At 49.1% G+C, this 18,134-nt stretch overlaps 1 protein-coding gene across 1 annotated transcript in view; it reads right to left on the bottom strand.

Annotated features, from left to right (window-relative positions):
• The window catches only part of DNAH1 (dynein axonemal heavy chain 1), a 67,803-nt gene extending 65,786 nt beyond the window's left edge, over positions 1 to 2,017 (bottom strand). Inside the window, exon 1 of the mRNA XM_059856931.1 lies at positions 1,906 to 2,017. Coding sequence (XP_059712914.1) covers positions 1,906 to 2,017 — 112 coding nt within the window. The remainder of the gene's footprint in view (positions 1 to 1,905) is intronic.
• Positions 2,018 to 18,134: the final 16,117 nt, after the last annotated feature.

The following is an 18,134-nucleotide window of genomic DNA, read 5'->3' as shown; positions in this document are numbered from 1 at the left end:
CAGCTTTTGCTCAGTCAAACCACCCACTCACATCAGCAACGGTGTGAGAAAAAATTGAGTTAAACAGCCAACAATCTCACCATTTGGCCAAACGTTTTCAACAGAAATTTGGACTAAGAAAAAAGTATACATTTCCAAGAACTGGCAGAAATTAAACCATGTCATTTACCCCATAAATAAACCAAACTGTTTATATTGCTAAACAAGTTGCAAATAATAGAACAGCAGCAAACTGGGAATTTGAAGCTTAACCTAAATTAAGTAATTGCATGCAAGCTTTAAAAAGCACTATTCCCTAGACAGAGCTAAGCATTGAACTAAAAATAGATTTCAGTGGAGTGAGAGAGATTTTCCTTTGATGAACTTTCACACTCTATCAAGGAGAAACGTAAGGTTCTGGTTTGCAATTGGGTATTTTGAATGTCAAGCTTTGAACCCAATTGTTCACTGTGCTGCATGTGGAGTCATGGATGTGACCCTTGATTTCAAAGCAATTGTGCAGAGCAGCCAATAATGCTAAAGCCAGACATGTTTCAGGATGGTTAGGTATAGGAAGGGTCCTCTAAGAGGTCATTCCCTTGTCCTTCTAAAATGGCCCCTGGCTCAACCCTTGTAGCTGTACGTTGTCTGCTTAGAGACTAAAGGAAATAGCCACTAACTGGCTCCTCTCTCTCTACTTCCCTCCCTCAGGAAGGGCAGCTAGCCTGGCATGAATGTGCTCTTACACACTTGCATGGTCCATAAAGTGAGGAATCCCTAAAATGCAGCTCTTCAGCCTTGTGTACATCTCTTGCTTGGGGTCTTTACAGAATGGCCCTGATTTGTATTTGTTGTCAAGGAGCACAGCTGTTCCAATTTAGTCACTTTATTGTTGCCAAATCCATGGCACCATCCATTAGGGCACTTTGTGCACTATCAACTATTTATGTCAATACTTAGTGTTTCATTTACATTTCCAACCTGATGGCTTCTTCCCCCTTGAAGAAGCAGCAGATCATAAATAGAGTTCTGTCTCCACTTGTTAAAGATGAGTCTAGCTTGTCAAGATTCACTTGAGGAAACAGTCATTTGTCCTCACTCATGAAAATAAATGTCACATCTAAGCACAGGAGGGTGGTATATACAGTTCCCATCTTTCTCTAAAATCCTCTCACACACACACATTCTTCCCACCCACTGCCAGTCTATGATCCATATCCCCAGGAGTGCTCTAGGGGCCAGGAGAGTGCTGGCAAAGCTTCAACCATTCTCTGTTCCTATATTTGAGCATCCATGACACAAGTTTTTGTAAGCAGGTGGCACCAGCAGCTCTGTACACACACAGAGTCCTTGAATCTAGGGAAAACAATCTGCTCTGGGGTGCAGCTGGGTACAGAATAAATAAATGAGGGAAGGCCAGGATTTTGGCTATATCTAAATCCCAAAAACAGCTTTCACAGGCAGGTCTCATTTTTGGGGTTATCATGTGCTGGGCCAGCAGTTTAACTAGATGATCCTTGTGGGTCCCTTCTAACTCAGGATATTCTATGATTTTTCACAGGAAAAGGACACTGCTGGCTTCATGCACAGTAAGAACACATGCAAATTCAGTGTTCTCCTGGCAGCAGGACCAGAACTCCCACAGGCACCAGCACAGTCCACCCTGAACTCTGGGGGAAGTGGATCTATCCATGAGAAAAGGAAGCAGGGTTTTACCACCCACTCAGATCACTTTGCTGCACCTCTAAATGAAATTCACTTTTCATGGGGTATTCAAACAGCTCAGCACCATCCCTAAGCACTGAAAATGAAAGCAGAGCCAGAACCCAGAGGCAGCAGCCTAATTCCCAGCATGCCCACTATAGGCACTCTGAACATTTATGGCCCACTTTCCTGCCTCACCTTGTTCCCTCTCAGCGTATTTACCTTTAGGGGTGTGCTGCTCCTGCTCTGCCTGGTTCACCAAAGACTGGGACACGTGGGGGCCAGCAGAAGCACCCTGGAATGTGAGGGAAGTGTCAGAGCACAGCCGCAGCATAGTGTGAGTGGGGATCATAGAGGTACAGAGATAAAGTGTGACTGTAAGACTGACTTTACCAGACTTTAGGGACAGCTGAGACTGTGAGTAATGGTCAGAAAAGGCTCAGAGACACAAATACCTGAAAAGTTCAGCCTAATGCACAGGGGCAGGGGATCTTCCAGCAGCATGTGGCCTGATGTCAGCTAAGGATGTTGACTGGGGGCTGATTAGGCAGCCAGTCATTAGGGTTTTACTGCCATATATCACCACAACCATAGGCCTGCCCTGCCATACTGGCATCCTGAACCAGGCAATCATGACAGTGCTGTCACTGGCTACAGAGGAAGGTAGCACAACTCTGACCAGGATGAGCCTTATGGCTTCACTTTGTACAGATCAAGGCCTTGCACAAAGGCCTCTGAGCAAAGGAAGGGTTAGGACCTGGGGTGAAGCCTGTATGTGTCCACAAGAGCTGTACCATCAGTCTTTTCCTTTCAGGACAGTGCTGGAGAAAGAACTGCTCTATGCACTTACCCTCGAGCTACTGGAGGGTCCTGGAGTAGGGACATCAGCAGAAGCCCCACTGCTGGTTCTAGGATTGCTCCTACTCAGAAAATTCCCCAATTCCTTCCTTGCTTTCTCCATCTTCTCAGGAAAACAACGCTGTGACGTAACCCTGGACTTCCTATGAGTGGAAAGACATTGAGCCTGGCACACACTGTATCTTTGGCACTCCTCCACACCCTCCCACAGTGCTGGATATCCTTGACTTGCTACAATGAGTGGGTAACAGGAAGGTTCCATCCCCTGATTCCATACCATTCACGACCTGGGGGCCATCAGACTCATGTGGCTGCCTCAATGGCTCACTAACCCTGGAGAAACAGATCGCTTTACTATTCCAGATGGGGTTTGGAGTGGGAAAACCAGCAGCATACACAAGAAAAGCTGCTTTTCTTAAGCAGCAGGGGCTTCCCGGATCTGTGGCAGCATTCAAAAGGCTGCCAGGAGAATTTGAGTAAAGTGGGACTACAAGAGAAGTACTACTTTTGCTGCACCCAAATCCCTTAAAACCTTGGCTCCAGTGGGAGTATGCTACAGCCTAGGATACCAACACAGCTACTCCCAGGTGTAAGTCTGCCTCTTTCATTTAAATAATTCATGACAGATGTTTAAGCATCACCTAACACATATTAAAATATCGCCAGAAGCTTCCCTCTTTCACGTCCTGCTGGGGGTATTTTTTGCTCAGCTCACAAATAATTTCTGCTCTTCCACCTTGGGAGACTCAAGTCCAAGCAAATATCACAGCTGTACAGCTTTATTTTATAAAAACCTTTGTGCACTCAGAGATACCAATTAAGAACAGCTATCAGACTTCTGGCAGGAGGATAATGCAGCCCTTGGTTTTAGGCTTGTCTAAACACAGAGATGACTATTGTAACTAATTACAACAGCGAAAGTGACACAAACCCCTCCAGCCTGCACATGCATGCACTGATAAAATAATGTCCACATACCTGTGTAGCTTATTCCTATAAATTATGAGTCAAAGCTCTCCATGGCATCTCTCAAAGGTACTCCAAGGCCAATACAGCTAACTGACCAATTCCTGCTCAGGGCTAGACCCAGACTCCTCAGCCAGCCCTACCTGACTAGTGGTTTGTCTCCTGCACCCTTGCTAGGACCTTTCTTACTTCTGGTAGCCAAGCCTCTGCAGCAGGAGTCTTATAGCTTTCCACAGCTAAGTTCTGGAAAGACCTTGCCTGGTCTTGAAGGCCACAGCTAGCACAGTACTTGTCTGAAGTCTCATCCTGACCTGGAGACAACGACCCTGGATCCCTTTCTGCCATGCCCTCTGTGCTCTGTTCTTAAACGGAGTGAAAACTCTGCTTGCCCTACACTCCTGATGAGAGAGGGCAATCTTTTCAGAATTTCACCTTGCTGCCTGTCTGTGAGAATGAATCGGGTACAGCAGAGAAAGCATTACATGCATGCCAGAGATAAGAGGGAATAACTGTGCTGGTTTATTACTGCAGGTTCAACCCAGTGAACAATTTTGAGAGGTTGAATCAAAAAAGAAATCAGATAATAAATCAAGGTTACCATGATGCGAATCTTTTAAGTGAAATGGAGTAAACGAACAGATTGGAAAGACCTGGGAGATGAGATCAATAATACCCCCTCCCCTCCTTCAAGCTAGAAAATCTCCAATCTCTCTCCTCTCAGCTTTGCTTTGGCATGGCAACTGGAACCTCACACCCTGAAGAATGAATTTTCCATGGAGGATTTTGTTTTTATTAGCTATTTTATGCTCTGGCCATATCTATTTTAGCAGCCCAGCAGGACTGATTGGAATCAGCCAAGATCCAAGGATTCCTGATGAATCACTGCTGGACTCTTTGGTGCCTGCTGCACTGGCTCGGAGAACAGCAGCCGGGCGGAACGGCCCTGCGGTGCCTCTCCTGATGTGTCACCTGAGCATCCCCTCCTTGGCAGCAGGGGACACATGCCAACATGGCTCGCTGTACTTTTCCCTCTTACCACCAGAACCCTAAAACCATCCAATTAAAGAAGCCAGCTTCAGGACACAAGGTTCATCTGAACCTTTAGTAGGGGTGAGGGACTGAACCCATTCCCAATTTAGCAGGACTGGCAATCTCTGCCTGGAACCAAAATAACATGGCTGCTGCCCATGACGGACAAGTTTCCATGACTGGGGAAGAGCATACCAAGATAGCCCACAGCAAGCCTAATTCTTTGCTACTTTGCTTGCTGTGTACTCATTCACACCTCTGTAAAGTCAATCCTGAGCGCTTATATCAAAATAAAACAAACGCCTACTCAGTGTCCAGATCAGAAACATCCATCATGCTCTCCCAGCTGCCCAGAGGGGAGGTCTCTGTGTTTGCAATTGCAAAAAAACCTGACACACCACTTAAAATAAGGAATAAAACCAGGCATCCAAAGTTCTCCCAGTGATTCCCCAAAGAAATCATTAAAGCATCTTGGCTGAGAGCACTAAAGCTGATGTGGATATGGGAGAACTGCTAAGCACAAAGGGAATCCTACTCTCCTGCCACCCCAGCTGCTGGGATGTGTCTGGGTTTTCCAACAAGGAGGTTCCCAGAGGAGGGGGGGGAGCTTGCTTCTGTGCTAGCCTCCAGCTAAGTGGTATGGCTGGTGCCATCCACATCTCAGGAATGATCTCCAGGCTGGTTTCAAAGATGAGAAGAGACGCTCTCTCTTTTACTCAGCCTAACTGCTGAGCCAAGAAGTTTACTGCATAGCAGTTCCTTCTTTCCAAGCTTCCAACACCAACTGCCTTGAAAGAATGTGCAGCATGCAGACCTAGGGCTGTCCTCCCTCCCTCCATCCAGGGGACCCCAGACCCTCATCCCTGGGCAGCAGAGCTTGGCATGGATTGCCAGGGTGAGAACACCTTCCATCCTGCAGAGAGCACACAATGGCAGTTCAAGCTTTCAGCCAGCAATTGCTGATGGTACCACATACCTTGGGCTCAAGGATTCCCTGGTTGTCTGAGGGATCCTGAAAGGAGCAGTGAAATTGCCCAGTGCCCCCTCACACTCCAGCTGGGGGCAGGAGACTGGATACCTGCCACATTCACAGCCTTCAGTCCTTTCCTACTTGGAGCACTTTCCTCAGGACTGAGGCTCTCCATTGAAAAGGAGGGGCACAAAGGTGGAGGAAACAGGAGTCCAGTTCATCTTTTCTTCCTGAAAGCAGCTTCTCTGCCCTCCTCAGTAACCCTTCTCTACCCTTTGCTCACCTGGGAGCATCTCCCTGCTCTTTGCTGGCAAACATCAGGCTGCCAAAAAGCTCTCCCAGCTTTAACTATAAAATCTTTTCCTGACTGCTGAGACACCTATCTCTGCACTAGTTTAGTCATGCTCCCTCACACCTGAAAAGCATGTTTCCTAGATATACCAGGTACAAGGTATTATGCTAAATTGAACTATTCAAAGTGAGAGCATATTCTTATGGCACTGCTGACACAACATTAGTTACAGCGTCTGTGTGTCATTGTGGCAAAACTATAATTACAATTTCTCAGTAAATCCAGGCTTTACACATCCAAGAGTCAAACTCCCACATGTCTTGCTCAACGTCTGGTATGAGCTTTTTGATCTGTTGCCTCTACTTCAATTCTTTGATCCAAAGCTTTGACAAAATGGGACTCTTTTCTTTCAAATAAGGTTTAAAATGGCTAAAAATTGCAACAGAACTAAAGAATAGTACTTTAAATATCATCTAACCCCTAAGCAAAACCGCAGATTGAAATCTAGTATTTATCTAAAATCTATCTATCTGTGCATAGCCAGAATCCCAGCTACTAGACCATCTGGACACCAACACGCAGAAATTCCCTCTTCCTATAATTTAAGCTCTACATATAAGCTCAGACAAGGTGATGCGCTCTCAACAAACTGCTTTAAACATTATCCCGTACTTCAAAACCCTTCTACTCTAAAAAGAGAGTTGAAAGTAATTTCGAGTTTTATAGCAGCCCATTCCCTCCAACAATTTGCAGAGTTTTAAAATTGATTTTCCTCTGGGTTTTTAAATGCATTCTTTTCTCCACGGGAAAGCAGCACGCAGGCACACCCGCCCAGGGGGGAGCAGCGCAGGCGGGTGGCGGCCGGTGCCGCTCGTTACCCCGGGGCTCAGGGCACGGCCTGGGCCCACAGCCACCGCGGGTGCCGCAGGAACCCCGCCAGGCATTTACACCGTGACTCCAACACGGTTTGTGTCACTGACGAAGCACAACGCAGGTGAAACAAACGCTGCTGTAGATTTCATTTCTGGAAGCCCGCGGGGTGCGGGAAGAGCAGCCCAGGGGCTGTTAACGTGCGACGTGTGGGGATGGGGCAGCGCCAGGAGCGGCTCCCAGCGCCCACCCTGGGCACCAACCGTTCCCAGTGCTCCGAGGAACCCGGCCCTGCCCGCCACTCCCAGGGTGCGGAACGCACCGGGGCACTCCCTCACGATCCACACCTGCGCGCCCGCCCGTCCGCCCTCCCGGCCCAGCCCTCGAGCCCCTCCTCGGAGCCCGCAGCCCCCTGCTCAAGGGGCCGGTGGGACCCTGCCCGGCCCTGCCTGCGGGCGGTACGCACCGACCGACCCGAGTCCGCCCCGACCGGCCCGAGTCCGCCCCGACCGGCCCGAGTCCGCCCCGACGCCGCAGGCGTTGCCACGGGAGCAGGGGCGGGCAGAAGGCTCCGGCCCGAGACCGCCGCTCCCCCCGCGCGGGCCGTTGGACTGGTCCGGAGGCGGCGCGGGGCAGCGTGGGCTCGAGCCGCGGGCCATACCACGCCCGAGCCCGGGGGGGGAGCGCTCTCCTGGGGAAGCGGGGCCTGCCCCGAGCTGCAGATGCCATCGCGGGCCTGTGCGGAGCCCCCGGTGCCACCCCAGAGCCGGCGCAGGGACACCGCAAAGCTCCCGGTGCCACTTCAGCCGCCGCCGCACGGACATCGCAGAGCCCCTGGAGCAAACTAAGAGTCACCGCTACGGAGTTGCCGCTGGCGTCCCTGAGTTGCCACCACGGGGACCGCCGGTGCCACTTCAGAGTCACCACTGAGTCACCACACTAGGTCCAACGCGGAGCTGCCACCAGAGGCTACGGCTGTGGAGCAGTGCCACCGAGCCACCACCAACCCGTGCCTTCCAGGGCTGCCAGCCCCAGGGTGCTCGGCATCCCGGCAAGGAGCCGCCGAGGACATCCCCCATTCGCCGTGCGAGCAAGGCGAGGGGCTGTGTGACTGCTGTCCCAGTGCCATCTCCCACACCAGCTGGCTGCCGACCCTGCCGGCCACTGACCAGGAAGGTCCAGCAGATCCTTCCTCCGTCCCATCCCCAAAATGAGTGGAGGCAGGCAGGGTGCTGATGTAGAGCTGCACCTTGGCTCGTCTAAATAGACCTTGTGTGCCCATGAAAGTCTTGAGCTAAAAGATCATGTTGGGTGGGGATGGGGGACTTCTGGCCCTGCAGAACATGTCATCCCTACAGAAGGAAAAGTGGCACTGAGTCCTGTTGAACAGGCCCTGACAAGCTGGTCTCCTACCGAGGGAATGGTGGGGAAGGGACAAACAGTGCCAGCCCTGCGGGGGAGTGAGGAAGAACAGGTTTGGATTATTTTGGGGGAGAGGAGGGAGGTGGAAAAGCAGAGAGGAAAAGATTTAAAGAGAAAAAAAACCCCAAGCCATAAGAGATCTACTGTGAAGGAGTCCAAAGAGCGGAGGAGGAGGAGGGAAAGATGAAACAGGAGATGAGTGGAGGCTCCTGCAGCAGGAGAGCTGTGGCAGGCGGGTGGGCAGGGGCTGCTTCGTAGCTCTTTGAGACCCCCAATGCCTGCTGGTCCAGTCCAGACTGACAGTAAATCCTGCTGCTTCCCAGCTGTGCACCTGGGAGAGGTGCAAGTCCTAGAAAGCAGGGCCAGAGGGGCAGGACATCACAGCTGGCAGGCTGGCCCAAGGGATGCCTGCTGGGAGCAGAGAATTAGGCAAAGAGGCACCAGGATGGGGGGCATGCCATGGGAGGCAGCAGAGTCAGGCCAAGAGCACTGGCACGTCTCTCTGCCTGGGTACCTGCCAGGGGTAAAGGGCCTGGTAGTTGAGGGTGGTGAGGCATTTGTGCCATCTGAAAATTTGCAAGTGAGGGGATGTGAGGTTTGGACAGAGAAAGGTGGGGCAGGCAGAGCCTCAGGCAAGAAACACAACCTTCTCCAGATAAGCAAGTTCCCTCACAGCAATGCTCAGCTGCTGCCAGGGTGTGCACAGGATCGGCCCCATGCAGCAAGGAGGTCTCTGGGGGGGTTTGCACTCCATGCTGAGCTGCTCCCACCCCACTGAAAGCAGCGGATGCTGGAGGAACTCCCAGGTGTATGTCCTCTGTCATATTGCTGGCCTCATAGCTTTACTTAAGTAAGGAGTGCTGCTGGCTTGCCTCAATTATGTTTGATATAATTACAGCTCTTGCTGGAGTTCCCTGGAGTCACATCCCAGATGGCTTCTCTGATTGAGAGGAAACAATGGTGGAGCCCTGTTGCCCTTTGCATGGGAAAAATATGCATCCATTTTGTGCTGGCTTCACCCTCCTGCAGTGGGCTGGGATTCACAGCAGGTCTTGCCCATCCTGTGGTCAGCTGGGCTTCATTTTGGACCAGGCTTTCAAAGTCCACCACAAAATGCTTCAGCAGGTCAGGAGGTGAAAGCCCCACTGATTCAACTGGCTGGGCCTTCACGAACCCACCAGGCCAGAACAGAAAGCAAACAGGTGTGTGAGCCACCTGCTCTCCATCCACGTGCTGCCACCTGATCTGCCTTCAAAAGGCCTTTCTGGTTCTCCAGAGCCTTGCTGCAGGACACAGTGCTGTGCTGGCACTGTGTCCTGCTTCCATGGGTGCTCCTTTAGCCCAGGAAGACCAGGCAGGGGAATGTGTTACCCGCTTGCAAGGGCAGGTTCAAAGTGGCAGTGGTGATGGTTGGCACAGCTGAGCATCTCTGTGCTTTCACCTTCTTGTATCAGTCTGAGCTGAGATCCAGTCCCTGGCTGGATCAGCACAAAAGGTTTAGTGTTGTCTTTCTTATGACAGTTTCTCTTAGTTCTTCTTTTCTTCCATGGGCTCTTTTGAGGCCACAGATTTGATGCTGAGTTCCCAAGAAAACAGTTCTCCAAGAAGAGGTTCCTGAGTCCCTGCTGAAACACACTAGTCAGTGACTTACCCAGAATTTTCCTTAGTGCAAGGCTGTTTTGGGACAAGGAATACACTATTCTCCCTGTCTCCTGTCACACCACTGGAGTGAAAGCATGAACAAAGGTTAGCAGAGTCTGGACTCACAGGGAGGGAGAGAACTCTCACATGGTTACCAGACATGAGAATCAAACCAGTTTCAGTAGGTGCTAGGATGTGAGCTGGCACTGGAAAGGAGAAATATGTGAAACAGGCAAGTGGCTCATTCTGTCTCTAGGCTCTTTTCTGACTGAAGAGTCCAGCTTTTCTTGAACATGGTCTGAGTTATTGGAGGCACTTTTCCTGCTCTGTACTTTCACTCATTTGGCTCTCCTGCATCTATCCCAATAGCCCAGAAAACCCCATATTACACAAAATTTGCTTCTACAAACAGCCTTCCCTTAGTTATGGGAGGAAGAATAAAATAGCAAAAATCCTGACTTCTGTGGACCTTGGAGATGATGTGCTGGTTGTTTTGTTCCATCACTTGCACCTACCCCCTACCGTGGGTGGCAGGCCCCATCAGATTTAGCAGTGTTTCCATACCCACCCCACACACATTTTGCTGAAGGTGTAAATGATCCTTAAAGCACAAGGCCACTAGAGAATAAGGCCCTAGATTTCTCTGTCTCCACACCTACATGTGTTCCCACACACAAGATACAGCATTAATCTGGAGTAAAGCACCACATGTTGACAATGCTAACAGTACATTTGACAGAAAGTCCTCAGATTGAACCCCAAGACACAAACCCCTGAGAAAGTCATAAAGCAGGGAGAGCCAGGACAAGGTCTGGCTTCTTGTTGCCTCAGCACTTCTCCTGAAGGGGCAGGTTGATTCTGAGGAGGTGGTATCGAGCCAGATTCTCTTTATATTCCTGCTTCTTTCAACAGCTCTCTTGACACAAGGCTGTTACCTTGAATTCAGTCAGGCTGGGACCAGGGAACAGTTTGTAGCTGCAAGTTCTGTACTTTCCAGCCAGTTTTTGCTTCAGAAAGTGAATAAGACTTTGGCTCTGACATTCTTGTTAGCTAACTTTATCCTTCACCTCCACCACTATGCCACAGTACATCATCTCCCCAGTGTGTGTTCTCTCACATTGGGGATCATACCATTAACCCAGCCAGAAGGCTTCCCCAGGGAATTTGCAGGCAGAGGTTACTGCCCCAGGAAAGACACAAAAAGCACGGGGCTGTCCAGAAGGAGGAAGATGACAGTGAAGATCCCCAGGGCCAAGCCTGAGCAGGCAGGGAGCAGTGGGGATAGAGAAGATAAACAAGCCTCAGTGATGAGATCCCAGCAGTGGTGGGCAGAGGAGGTTGCAGTAGCCATTTTCACACAATTAGCTCAGCTGATTTGGCCAGAAGTGCCTCAAATGCAATGCTCTTGTTCTCCATGGGGCTGCTGACAGAAAGAGCTTGTCAGCAGGAAGCTCCCAGTAAGTCGGGAGATTTTTCCAAGAAGAGCCCATATGTAGTTTCTAGGAACCTTGATTCCCAGCGAGGGTTAGTGGCAGAGGTGCTCCCAAGTATCCCACCCTCTGGCTCCCAAACCCCCTGGAGCTAGACCCTTACATTCCTCAGAAGTCCCAACAGACCAATGGCCAGATTTCATGCAGATGACAGGTCATCTGTCAGAACATACACAGGAGGTTTGGAGCTCTGTAGCTCCACAGCAGATATGGTGCAGCTACTTCCCCATTACTTGCCTCCTTATAGAAAGGCTGGAAAATTTCCCTGAAGCTTCCAGAGGAACTTCCAGCTTTTCATGAGAGACAGAGGCATCTTGGCTCCCTAACGTAAGAGAACTTGCTGGGGGCTGTGGAGAGTTCTGGTTCAAGTCTGAGGTCTGAACCAGACCTGTCAGGCTCAATGTTAAATCTCCTCTCAGCAGGTAAATGCTGAAATGATCTAGCTTTGAACAAAAATTCCAGCCTTTGCTGACAAACAGCAACAGACTCCTGTGAAAAGCCTTTCTTTCAACCAACTGGCATCTGATCAAGGAATCCCCAACCTGTTCAGATTTTTTCCACTAGGAAGCATGTGCCAAAAGCTGGAATAGATCATCATGTGAACACCGCTGTTTCACATGCTGTACAGTACAGGGCCTGAGCCAGCAGGCTGAACAGAGCAGCAAAACCAGTGCATGTCTTTGCACCAAGAAAGGACAGCCTAACATTTTTTAATTTAAAATGCCTTCAAAACAGAGTTTCTCGAACTTGTTCATCAGCTGATTTATTGCACCAGGTGCCAGCCTGACTTCCTGCCATCATTGACACAGGGCTGTCAGTAGTTGAGCATTCATACCATTAGTCTGGGTGGTCCATCTACCTTGAAGTACCTCTCACTTGGCAGGGAATATTCTCCATAAATAGCTTTTTTAAATACCAGAAACAATTTTAAACCATTGGTGGAAAATCAACAAAAAACCAGAAACAAACAAAGCCCCTCCAAAGCAAACAAACAAACAAACACCCCCCAAAACCAGAGCAAAAACCCCAAGAGTTTTTTTGCTATTTTCCATCACATTTTTGTATTCAACTCGTAATTGTAGAAATGTAAATATGAATGCAGATGAAACCCAGAGGAGATTGGGAGCAGAATTTAGGTGTGACCTTTCGTTGCCTCTCAGCCTGCCTGCCCCACACCCAGTGTAAAGGGAATTAGTGCTGTGTCCAGTAGACAGAGAGCAGGTGACATTTCTGGGCATCTTAGTGGGAAGGAGATTCCTGAAGCTTAAGGCTGAGCTTCTTCTGCACAAGGAAATTGTCACCTGCTTAGTGAGTGCCAATCTTTTGCCTCGGTCCAGGGAGCAGAGCTCAGAGAAGGCAAAATATGAAGAAAGCTGTGGTTGTGGCATTGCTGTGAGGAACTGGGCAACCAAGTGAGAGGAATTATAGCTTCCAAATGTGTACCGACATCCTGCTAATTCCCAGATCTCCCCCTACTCCCTCCTCTGCTGACGTTCCAGTCCCCACTTCAATACCTGCCAGGTCCTTTTAGAGAGCTGACATTTCCATTCCTGACATTTTCTGCAGCTCCATCTGGGAATTAATGTCCGGATATTAGCAGCGATGGGGCCGTTTATCATAATTAGTCTCATGAAGCTACTAAGCATCCAACTATTTTTCATCAGCGCCGAGGAAATAAACTGCAGGATCCAGTAGACGAGACGGACGATTTATTTATTGATTGATTTATTTTGGTCTGTCAGGATGCAGCTTTAAAGTTTGTTGAGATGAGCAATGCTCCTCGGAGGCAGTGACGACAGTAGGGCTGGCTCACCTTGGGTGTGCAAGCTGCAGAGAATAGGTCCCCAAACCCCCTGAGACAGTGAGGAGGCATTTGTTATCCTATTATTATCCTGTTATCCTAGGCTCTAGCCTCCTGCACTTATAAAATGACAAGTTGTGACAGGTTGAACCTTGTCTGGACAAGCTCAGGAAGAGCCAGCTGCTAGCCCCATGATGGCATTATGAACGAAAGCCATCTCCAGGCATGGGTTTTCTTCTCTGTCAGGAACAGAGCCAGGGTGCTGTGTACCCTACAGGAGGTGGCACAGAGGCCAGCAGCTCCAGGACTCGCATTTGGCTGGGTGTGCACGGTCCTGCTTGGACCTTAATGCTAAACAGAGGATGCTGCAGGCAGCACATGTGTCTGTCACCTTCCAGAGGTGCCTGGGAGCAGACGAAGCCGTTTTCTCACTTGTCGTCCCAATTGGAGCAGGGTGAAGTACAAGCTTGTTGTTTTCCTTCCCCAAGGATTGGGATTGAAGGGCGGGAAAGCAAAGTGCCACACACACGAGATCTCATGCTGTGTCCACTACAAGCAGGGGAAGGTTCTTTGGAAGGGTACTGTGGGTTGTATCTTATCTCTGCCAGAGAAGGTGGCTAATGCTTGCTGTGGTCTCAATCTTAGTTTTTGGGGGCCAGTGCAATAGGTTGTCCATGTTTCTAGGAGTTTGGCTCCAGCTCCCTGCTCTCCATGCTCAGCTGGTGCCTGAGCTGCTGAAACCTAACAAGGGGTGTTATCCATCCTGATGGCTGCTACTCAGGGCAAGGAGCCTGTATTGATTTCAGGAGCTCTTCTACCATTTTTCAGGCTTCAGTGACCTCCTGACATGTTCTGAGTGGGAAGAGGTGGGAGATCCCTGGCACGGTCATCTGCCCTGCACCACACTGCTCTGCATGGCTTGCAGCACAGAGGCCTAAGAATGAGGATTGTAATGCTGTGTGGAGCTTCTGCCCAGAGTGAGGCATGAAGGGCTTCTGAATTCAGTGCTGCTCTTCTCTCTATCCCCATAAAACCCCACAAAGCCTTGCTACATCCCACACACCTCAGTGCTCACCTGCAGCAAGCCCACCTCCTCCCTGCAGGCTGATTATCAAGAGCTTTCCATCCTGAGGTTTGCTATGCAAACATCAAACATTTGTGTTTAAATATTACACTCTTCTGCTGATGTGAAGCTAGTAATTACAGCCAGATGGGACCTGGCTCACAGGCAGACACAGGGCCCACACGCTGCTCAGTGGTGGCTTTTTTTCTTTTTTTTTTTTGCAAAACCATGTGGCCGACCACCAGCAGAAATATCAAAAAAAGCTGAATGCAATTAAAAACAATGAAAAAAAAAAAAGGCTGTCTAAATATATCATGCAATGTATTCCAGGTGAGCACTAAATGTTCTGGCTGCAGTGCCTGGCAGCCCTAGCACCATACAAGGGACATGATCCAAGCCAGTGTGCTCAAGCCATACATCCCTCCAGGCACAGCCTGGTGATGACATGCACTGATTTGGTGTCAGCACCTCCTGCAGCACCAGCAGATCTGATCCTGCAAAGCCTCCCTCGGCTGAGGAAGAGCTTCTTTTGCACAAGGGCCTGATTCAGCCCATGCTCTAGTCCATCAAAGTGGCCCCTACAAGGGTGTCACAATCCCAGGGCCACCATGCTGCTGGCATGAGTTTACAGCTGCTGCTGCCTCCTCAGCTGCTGAGTGGAGGGATCGCCTTCCCTGCACCAGCCTGCACACATTTCTGCCTCCACAAACTGCCCAGGGTAGGAAATACTTCATTTTCTACCACCTCCAGGATTTCAGATCTGCTTCTACTCAAGGCAAAACAAAAGCATTGCAGTGAGTGCTGGATTTTTTCTCCCCTGGATCATAGCCCACAGTCCATATTCACATTCCACATCTGATTGTGGTTTTAATAGATAATCCTCTTCCCATTGCCTCTCCCCTGCACATCAACCAAAAGGTGAGCAGGAACATACCAGTTTAAGCAAAATGCCTCCATTGCTTGTCCTACCCACCACCTGTGTTGTATATACACACCACCAAGTGCCCAGGAAACAATCCCCTCCTTGCCCCACACACCTGATTGAGTTCCAGCAGTAACAGTGATGCAGATAACAGCCACCACTGTTGCCTGAAAGAAGGACTAGAGTTGCCCATCATACACACTTTAAGTAGCCCCAGAAACCACTGCAGGTGATGCCACTACAAACTAAAAAGGCTACAGCCCTTCCTCTGCAAATCAATCCTGCTCTGTGGGTCACCCTCCTTTTTACTCTCAGGATGCTTCCAAGACAAGAAGGGCAAAGCCAGAGCCCAGTTTCCTGTCCAGCCAGCCAGGGATGTTTAATTCCTCAGGACAGCTGCTGGGATATGCCCTCCATGTTGTAACAGTCAGCATTACACAGGTACCTGCTCACCCATCCACCTGCAAATGGTGTCCCACAGCCAGCCTGCCAGACAGGAGCCAGCAGCTCTAGTTGCAATGAGAAAAAAAGAAAAAGCAGCAAACAGGGAAAAAAAAAAAAAAAAGAAAGAAAGAATCTTTGCTTTGTGGGAAATCAAACCACAGAGCCATAGCAAACACGTGCTGTCATTTGAGACAAGCACCAAGCACTGATAGGTTTCCCTGTTGAGGAAATCAGGATCAGCCTTGGTGGGAGGCAGAGAACCTTAATCTCACTTGTCTGTTGTCTCTCTGGGGTCTGCTTCTCCCTTCTCCTGTGCTCTACAGGTTTCTAACTTCCCAAATCTTCCTCAAAGGACGACGAGTAGAGCTTTCCAAGGATTCTTGTTTCTGATGTCATATACCCCAGGAGAGTGTTATCTGCTGGGAAAGGGAGGGAAAAGAAAGGAAAAGGAAGGACTCAATGCCTCTTTCTTTCTACACCCAAGAAGCAGAGCTTTGGCATGCCATTACCAACCCTTGTTTCTGCAGTAACCTTATCCAGCTCTGCATGGGTCTGTGCAAGCTCTGTTGTACTACTGTTGCCTTCATGAATAATGGATCCCCTTCACCTTCCCTCTCCTCTTCCCTGTTGGATCTCATTTCATTTTGTATGAAATGGTATGTTTGCTGCTTCCCTGTTTTGGTCTGAACATTCTGATTCCTGGCTCCAGTTCCCCCTCTTCCCTGGATGTAACCCCTGACTGGTGAGGACAGAGCCTGTACTGGGGTCACCTTTGGCTCCTGGCTTGCCTTCTGCTAGGAAACAGTTGACCCCTGGTATTCCTAGAAACCTGTAACTTCTCTTCTGGAATATTCCATTTCAAAGACTAAAAGAAAAATTCCAGGAAAAATATTCTGATTCTAAAAAGTCAAGTCTCAATGCCTAAAAAAAATTATATCTACAATTCTACACAGGTTTGGGCCACAGAACATTGGGGGTCACTTCTACAGTGCAGTCTGGAGAATTTAATTTCCTTTGTTCTTGGAAATACCCAGCTTTATTGAGATTTATCTGGTAAAGACCAGTGTTTTTATTCTCCTTCAGGAGTCTCAGGCTCAGCAGTGAGGTAGCCCTAGTTTTAGCAGGGAATATGTTGTGGCATATAGCAGCTTCATGGGTGCTCTTGCTCTAGGTCCTGCTGCAGTAGCACCACGATCCAAGGTGAGGGCTTGGTTAAGTTCAGATAAAGCTGTTTTGAGTGGTTTGTAGGATTTTTAGGTTTGTAGACATGAAGGTCTGTCAAAGTTGTGTGCTGATCCCAGTTTCCCAGTCTTTCTCCTTTAGTCTTGGCATTCCAGATTACAAGCAGCACCAAGTTCACATGCCCTTCTCTGTGGCTGTGCCTTACCACTGTGTCTTCTGCCACCCTCACCAGCCCAGTTTTTCATCTCTGCCACACTTCACTTGCTGCCCCTGCAGATCCACCCACTTCGGGGGTTTCCACGAGGAGAGCCCGTGTCTAAAAAAGAACTGTGAGGATCTGAAAATCGAAGGCAAGGATGTCAAAAAACCTGCAACCAGGAGAGTGGAGTGCAATTTAGGTGGAAGTGTAATACTTACAAAGGGAAGGGAAGAAAACAGGGTCCTCAGTGAGAAACCCCACTGCCAGAGGCCTTTGGAAAGACACCAAATCAGTTGCCTGGAAACTAATGCTGCCCCTCATTATTGTCAGCAACAGGAAAAACCCACAAGTGCCATAATTCAGGCCACCACTGCTGTCTTTTTCTCTTGGCTGAATGGAAGAAGCAAAGAGAAGAGGCTTTTCATGCTCTGTGGGTAGCAGGGTGTCTCCTTGCCCTCAGCTCAAGGGGTTGCAGGTTCTGTGCTTTTGCATCTGGATGGTCAGTTCCCATGACAAACTTTGTGTGCTGAAATTTAGAGGCTAAATCATCCTTCTACAGCTTTTTAAAAATTAAGTAACAGTTGAAGTTGGCAGGAGCCTCTGGAGACCTCATCCGACCACCTGGCTCAAAGAAGAGCCAGCTCAAGCAGGTTAATTTGTACCTCATCTCATCAGGTTTTGAGTATCTCCAAGGATGGAGACCTCTCAGCCTCCCTGGGCAGACAGTTCCAGTGTTGGATTATCCTTCTGGTGAAGTCTTTTGTTTAAAGTTTAACTCAAAAACTCTTTGACAAAAAGGACTGTATAAGTGACTGTTATAGAACAAAACTTGCATAGACACATGAAATTGCCCAAAACAATCTGGTTGCAGCAAGTTCAGTGTCAATTTCACAGCTGAGATATTTTCCAGAAGACCCTTGTCCATCCCACACACAGGACAGACTTTTCACTGTTAGCAAAAAGTCTCACAAGGCTTTTCCACAGTGTTGTTCAGTGCACGAAGCCTGAGGCAGGATTTACTGCACATTATTCAATCTCTGCTAGGGAGGTAGGATTATTAGTCTCCTAAAAAGCTTTTCAATTGAGTTCACTGAAATAGCTGAATGTTTCAAAACTGGTAATGTCTTTAGCTTTGCAAGTTTCCTACCAGAGGATGGGTCTATGCCATGGCTGTTTCACAGGGGACAAAGCTTGAGCCCAGAAGGGATAAAGGGATGGGGTGCTGCATGGACACACCAACAGGTAGGACATTACAGAGCACTTAAAAGGTGTGGCAACTTCCCTTCAGGTCAAGAGGCTTTA

Source organism: Haemorhous mexicanus, chromosome 11, assembly GCF_027477595.1.
Source record: "Haemorhous mexicanus isolate bHaeMex1 chromosome 11, bHaeMex1.pri, whole genome shotgun sequence".
Classification (NCBI taxonomy): Eukaryota; Metazoa; Chordata; class Aves; order Passeriformes; family Fringillidae; genus Haemorhous; species Haemorhous mexicanus.
Note: the sequence above shows the minus strand (reverse complement) of the source record. Positions and strands in the feature narration are given on the sequence as shown.